General features: G+C 36.6%; 1 protein-coding gene across 1 annotated transcript; it reads right to left on the bottom strand.

Moving 5' to 3' along the window:
- Nucleotides 1–444: 444 nt before the first annotated feature.
- Nucleotides 445–2,499, bottom strand: LOC110374504 (macrophage migration inhibitory factor homolog). Its single transcript, XM_021332236.3, has 3 exons — nucleotides 2,331–2,499; nucleotides 1,159–1,334; nucleotides 445–689 (listed from the first exon to the last, which is right to left on the bottom strand). Exons 1-3 carry the CDS (start codon nucleotides 2,436–2,438, stop codon nucleotides 623–625), a joined length of 351 nt encoding a protein of 116 aa, XP_021187911.3. The 5' UTR covers nucleotides 2,439–2,499; the 3' UTR covers nucleotides 445–622.
- Between the last annotated feature and the right edge of the window lie 4,667 nt (nucleotides 2,500–7,166).

Genomic DNA, 7,166 nt, shown 5'->3' with positions numbered 1-7,166 from the left:
AGGCAACTCCAATCACTTTGCCCAGTTGCCCATCCCGTCGGAGCGGTGTAACGAAATGCTCACGTGATCAGGATCGGGATCCCATTGAGGAATACTTGACTACAACGTATTCATACTTATAACTTACGTTCAAGTTACCTTACCTTACCTTAGATCGACGTTCAGTGGCCGGATGATGTTTGTGACACAAAGAATATATGTGCTCGACTGTACTTTTATCTTGAATTCGGGTAAAGTCGAGTTGGTGAAATGATATATGTACAAATTTTGAGTTTCACCAACTGGACACATTCGTAATGAGTCTAGTGTGGCGAGATGACGAATAACCCACAAATAAGTAGGTAACATACATAGGCATGCAATATCATTCAATAATGTAGGTACCTATAGGTATGTATGAATAGTAAAGAGCCTTTTACTAGACACACAAATAAGTCAACACACTGTTTAAAACTTCATATATTTTATGTAGATTAAAATAAATTACAGCAAAATTTTAACAAATAAAATGAATCCAACATTTGCTTATTTTTTCACAATCACAACCAGTTCACTTAAGTCTAGTCAACTTCTATCAGAATAAATGCATTTGATCTTTAGAGAAAGAGCCAACAAACATTGTCTAAGCCATTGTCACTCCTCCTTTACCAATATCCTGTCCCTTGAGATCGTAGAACGACAAGAAGAAGCTGAAACAATGCACATTTACATGTTAAACAACATTAAAAATATACATACGTATAGGTATTCACTAATATTGGGAAAAGGGCACAAGCTACTCGTGGTTAGGGCTCCAGAGACCGAAACCTCCACACAATATGCCCGCTTCAAGGAGCCGCTTTCTGAGTGCCCCATATCTGCCAACCTATCGAAAGCTCATAAATTCTTCTTTCTAGTGCTCAATATGGTTTTAGACAAGGGCTTTCGACACAGGATGCTGTTACCGCGTTGACAAGTGAAATCGTTAGAGAAGTAGATAAAGGGTACAAATGAACAGTATTCTTAGATCTTAAAAAAGCGTTTGACACCATTTCTGTTCCCATCTTTGTGCAGACGCTTGAAGCCATCGTATGAGACTAATTGTTGACCTACATGTAATGACAAACAGACAAACATTGTTTAGGATATCTAACCTAAATTTTTGAAGTAGAAACTTACTGATTTGGTGGTATTCCAAGTTCTTTCTCGATGAAAGCAGTGACTTCTCTGGTGATAACTTTGTTCTCCTCAACTCCTAGATTGCCGATAGACTCGAGGGTGGCTACGGCGCTAGGAATCGATGACTCTCCGGCGAAGGAGATGTGGCAGTCACCTGACACCACGCATAGGAATTTCTGGAACATAGGAATAAATATATGATCGTTGTAGGAGTCAATTGTGTGCAGTATGTATCTATTCATATACCTGTTAATAATCGGGTGTAAGCTGTGAAATATTTGGCAAATGAGAGAAAACTGAATAGCAACCAAGTGCTCAGTATTGCAATTACTTAGCACGAGTATTGTATGCAGGCGCTGGTCGGGCGTAATGGACTTAAAACAAACGAAAATGAATCACATCGATCACTCGGCCTTGACACATCATCTGTGTCTCAAAATGTAACGTACATTTGTAATTTGGAGACTTATATTAGCAGTTTAGCACCAGTATGTGGTCCAAAGATATAATCTGGGAGATATACAATACATGGTGACTGCTGGCCCATGCATGAAGGGACGTTTACGTGGGGCGATAGGGGGCGATTTACGATTTGTATAAATACGAATTTAAGTGGAGAATAACAATATACGAAGTCTAAGTGTTTTGAAGGCTATCTTCTTATATTTTGTACGCGTTCGAGATAAAAATAATAAAGCCATGTACCTATTGTGTTTTCAAATAATTATTCCGATAGATGCGTCCTACTATCGTACTATCGCTAGCAATGCAACAAGATCAAAATCTTGAGTGATATCTGACAGTTTAGACTGTTCCATAATAACAGACTAACCTCGTAACGTATAGAGGTTTATTTGACTTAGAATTGATCCTCAAAAACATTTTTAAATGGCCATTTTATCGAATGATAACATTCATGAATATAATTTAAATTCATTACGCTACGCACAAAATCCAAATATAAAATATGTAGGTACGACACAACACATACGATAACATATAATATAACGATATTTACATGAAATAAAAAACAAATTCGCTTTCGTTCACAATCTTATCACTGTGTTTACAAATCATTTAGTTTCGTAATACTTATTTATTTGACATCGCAACAGGCATTATATTAACTAACAATAAGCTATACCTATAAAAATATAATAGGTAATACTTACATCCTCTGGTTTTCTGACAACTTTGGATAGCAAGGGCAGAATTTTGCTGACGAAATCCTTCGGTACTTGGCTGATAGGAATATTAGTTAAGATCTTTAAGCAAGGCATGTTTGTGCGTGCTGTCTGTTCGTATGTCCCGACGCTACTGGCACTAGTGGCTCAGTGATACGAGTGACCAGTTTTATCAATGTGATTTCAAGGGCACTCGCTTATCAGTGTAACGCCAATTGCTTTTAGGGATGCGCTCGATATATTTTTGATGATTGTTGTCCGTCATTTGTTGTTATACAGGGTGTGTCGTTCACAATCACATTAAATGCCATCGCATATACTTTATGATATTCTGTGGCGAATTGTAAAAAAAATAACCTAATCCATTCAGGGGTTTGGCCACAGAAGTCATCTTTCGTTTTTATATGTACGTATTTTACAACATCATGTGTGAAGCAGAGACAAAGTTCGAATGCTTTGATCAGTTGACAGCTATCAGTTTTCGAGGGAGAATTTCCGTTGTTTGTAATGACTGACTTTTATATGGTGTTCTAATTTTCAAACATTTTTATTCTATTTACTTTGTTAGATTTTTTTTATGTATTTTTATATTTCCTTTGTCTGAATCGACATATATTAACCAGTATTTTAACGCATTTCATTTCATTAACGCATTTCGTTTCATGCTTGCATTCAGTCTATACCGCCAACTTTTGTTATTTTCTTTGGCAATATTAAAATAGTTTCATAAAAATCTTCATATTTTTTCACTAACCTGTTTTTCTAGGGTGATATTATTTGACAAGAACAACATTGATTCGCAACTCAGGCATAGTTAGCTGCCACTGGTGAAGTGTTAACACCTCGTCATCAAATAATATTTATTAAGGTCCATGGAAAATCTGTATTGAATAATGAAAAATCTTATTTATTCTAAACTACATTAACTGCCTCGTGGGTCTAGCTGTCGCAAATGCGGCTGCTGAGCAGGAGGAGATCTGTTCCGGTTCGATACCCGAGTCGGGCCGAAATCGCTTTGTTGGTTTTAGAAGACTTTCACAAAGCAGCCCGGAGCCTGGAAGTTGGTGATTGATACACGATACACCCGTGCACCGGAGAGCACATAAATGTCGGTCCTGCGCCTGACCTCTCTTCGGTCGTGTCGGATTGCCGACCCATCGGTCTATGAGAGTGAAGGAATAGTGAGTGCACCTGTGTCACTGTGTCTGCGCAAATGCTTATATAATATGTCCTGCGCAGTTGGCTAATCTCCTTACATGAGAACAGCCGCCGCCGCTGTAGCCGATAATCGGCTAGGAGGACATCATCAAGCAAGGGATACTGTTTCACAGCATTTAAATATTCTACACTAGTTTAATATTTATATTATACTTAACTACTATATTTATTTTTACACGAAAAGTGTACTATACTCAGCGGCCGGTGACGAACTAAACATTCTCCGATTGTGTAAACACCACAGGCCACGCTACGCCACAATTCCTTTGATGTGTGCCAAAAATCGACAACTCCCCGATTGCACGCCACGATTGACAATGGTCCGCCAACATATACCAATACCCCCTGTGCACACTGGTGATGGCGTGTAGTGGCCACCCATGGGCCAATGTGTACTGGGGGCTTTAGGCAAGTACCTACATAGACCCAGCGTTTCTGACTGTTACCCAGTACACTACACGTCGTTAAATTCCGTCAGACGAATCCTGACATTAGGGCCCGTTAGTTACAGCCTTTTAATCGTCCTACTGCTGGGCACAGGCCTCCTCTCACATGGAGAAGGATTGAGCATTAAATTAATCACCTTTTTGTCAGCCATTGGTATACTTAGAAAGTACATACTAACTTAGAAAAATTGCATTGGTACTTGCCTAAGCTGGAATCGAACCCACACCCTCAAAATCGAGAGTTGATAAGAAAAAGAAAAAGCATCTTTATATAGAAGGATTTTACAGAGCAGTAGACATGCGTGTATGATGAATCGCATTTTTTATTCTTAAGTGATTATTACATCATTGAATATGATGAAGCGTTTCATGAAAACACGTGTCCACTCCCGATAATATGTTACCTCTAGTTTCGAATTCGTCATGATTGTAAACAAAATTCTAGTGTGACATAAGACTTTTAATCTAGCTTTATTATCTTCTACTTGTATCTAATATATGCCTTCTCGAGATATCGCGATAGATGTCCTGGGGCCCGATTCTCCTAAGTTAATAATGTCAAAATCGAATAGAAATCGAATCGCAACATGATCGCAACAGCAGTTTTAACCATATCGGGCATTCTGCTACTAATAAAAGACCAATCGTATTCGATTGACATTTGATTGGTGTGCAATTGGTCTGCTATTTTGGTGATTTTGGTCTGTACGGTAGTTTGCTGTACAATCATTTTGCAATCATAAATCATTTGCAGACAAAATGATTCATTATTGAATGACAGAAAAGGATAAAAACGTTTATTTCAAAGAAAAAATAGCGGAATGCCACATACGCTTCAATCGTAATCGAGTCGGGATTGGATCTCAGTCGAATCGAGTCGAACGTGAATCGTATGTCGCTTAAGTAAAATTAGGAGAATCGGGCCCCTGGCCCTGGACAGACAGATAGATGTAGAGATAGGAGTAATGTTTTGTGATGGTATTTAACCGACTCCAAAATCTAGAATACGAATTGTTTGTATTTTAAAAGACTTGTGAGAAAAAACAGATTACTGAGAAACACTATTTATATTTTGTAGTGCGATATAATTTTTACATGAAGCTGTTAGATGTATGTCCGAAATAATTTTTATTTTTATTTTTCGTAATAAAAACTATCCCACGTCCTTTCTCAAGTTCCAAACTAGGTATGTCTGTAACAAACACACAAATCGGTTCAGTAGTTTAGGCGTTAAGAAAAGACAGACAGGGTTACTTCGCATTTATAATACCTATGTATTAATTTGGATCTGTTTAGTATCCGGGTAGTTGGATTAGATATAAGTATATCTCAGAGTAGCTGAAGATTATAAATTATGTCATTCTCGTACGAATAATAACCTCGATAAATACGATAGAGTATCAGCGAGATAAGATGATGTTTACATGACTTTCAATCGTTATGTAATACTTGAATCATGACAATGCTATAGTAATCTATTTGGGATGATATGTAGGTATTCGTATGAGTAAAAAACCTTAATTATTGAATTAAAAACACAGAACATAGTAACAATAAAAGCTTATTGGGAAACAAATGAAAGAAAAGAAGATGACGATAAGAACTACTTATTTTGAAACCAATGACATATACCTATAAACTTCACCTAGGTAAAACAATGAGGGTTTTTGAAATTTTTTCTGCCACCGGGTGGCGCCACGTATGCGTCTGGTCCAAACAGCTGTCAAATAGTATGGAATTGTAGGTGCCGAACTTATTGTTTATTGAAATTCTGTTATATTGGAAGTGTTATTGATTTTATTATGGACTACGGTCAGAATAAGGTTTCCGAACTAAAAATTGAGCTAAGAGAGAGGGTGCAAAAGTCACTGGTACTAAGGAAAAGCTTGTTGAAAAATTTGTTAACACAATATGATTTAGTTTTTTTTATTTACTCAACCGCAATAGTAAAACAATAATGCAGTGCTTTAATTATAAAATAAAAAAAACACTAAAATCGTTCACTATTGTTAAAAGAAACCCAAAATGGACTCGCAAACTGTTTATTATCGGTTTACACCAAGCTCAGATTTTACGAGAGACAACCTTCAACGTCGGTAGCCGGAACAAGAAGAAGGAAAAATCCGTACCATCCTACGGTGTTGCCATCACAAAATTAGTGAGGTGCAAGTGAATTAGTCGATGTGACAGATACTATTATTAAATATTAAAATCGTCTATGTTTTCATAATCTAACATTCGGCTAATCCTGACGTCAAACGCGGCCTCGCGTTTAACAAATCGAAAAAAATAAAAATAAAAGAGAGAGCAAAATGTACAGAGAATTAACGTTAAAATTAACATTGGTTATGGGCACTCTCACCCAAATCGACTCACTCTTATAGCTAATGTCGAGTATGGGCACTCTCACCCAAATCGACTCACTCTTATAACTTCACTCAAGGAATCGCATATATCGAAATAAATAAATAATCGAATATATGTCTCTTATACAATTTATGTATGGTTTATCGATATTTCCTTCTTATAATATTCAATGTGATAATATGTTATGCTCTTTGCAATGTATCTCATACATAATTAATCAACAACTAATATAATTCTCTTTTTAAACTAACCATCTAAATCACTTAATCACTTCACATTTATGTTCAATATTATGTTTGTAAATTTTACAATTCATTCATAGTATAAGTATTATAAGTATAGTATAGTATAAATATAGTATAAATTCATGATCAATTGAAAGATTTAATACAATATATGTCACTTGAATTAATTCTGACCGCTTACTTATTACATGAAACACTTAATAAACGGTTCTATATCATTTTCTATCATCTAAATTGACCTATAACAACGCACCACACATTATCCGCATCTACTCTGAATCACTTGACATTGCATCATGATCATAAACTAGCCAGGGATGTAACCTATCGACAGCAAAGATAGACCTATACGGTTTACAGCCTTCCTTTCGGGTTATAGGGGTGTCTTCTATCTCATAACGATCATTACCGATGACTTTTGAAATTCGAAACGGTCCTACACACTTCGGTAGCAACTTACGACTTTGTCCCGGGTCTGTACGAATATCCTTCTCGACTCTAACTAGATCTCCTAATTTATATTGACTTGGTTTCTTATGAGCCCTATC

Source organism: Helicoverpa armigera, chromosome 1 (genome assembly GCF_030705265.1).
Source record: "Helicoverpa armigera isolate CAAS_96S chromosome 1, ASM3070526v1, whole genome shotgun sequence".
Lineage (NCBI taxonomy): Eukaryota > Metazoa > Arthropoda > Insecta > Lepidoptera > Noctuidae > Helicoverpa > Helicoverpa armigera.
This window is presented reverse-complemented; position numbering and strand designations above follow the sequence as displayed.

What these genes read in the sequence shown, in the direction of transcription:
- LOC110374504 (XM_021332236.3), bottom strand. Translation starts at nt 2,438, where the DNA reads ATGCCTTGCTTAAAGATCTTAACTAATATTCCTATCAGCCAAGTACCG. An exon ending in TTGTCAGAAAACCAGAGGAT is followed by an intron (nt 1,335 to 2,330) that starts GTAAGTATTACC and finishes CCTATGTTCCAG; the next exon opens with AAATTCCTATGCGTGGTGTC. An exon ending in CTTGGAATACCACCAAATCA is followed by an intron (nt 690 to 1,158) that starts GTAAGTTTCTAC and finishes GCATTGTTTCAG; the next exon opens with CTTCTTCTTGTCGTTCTACG.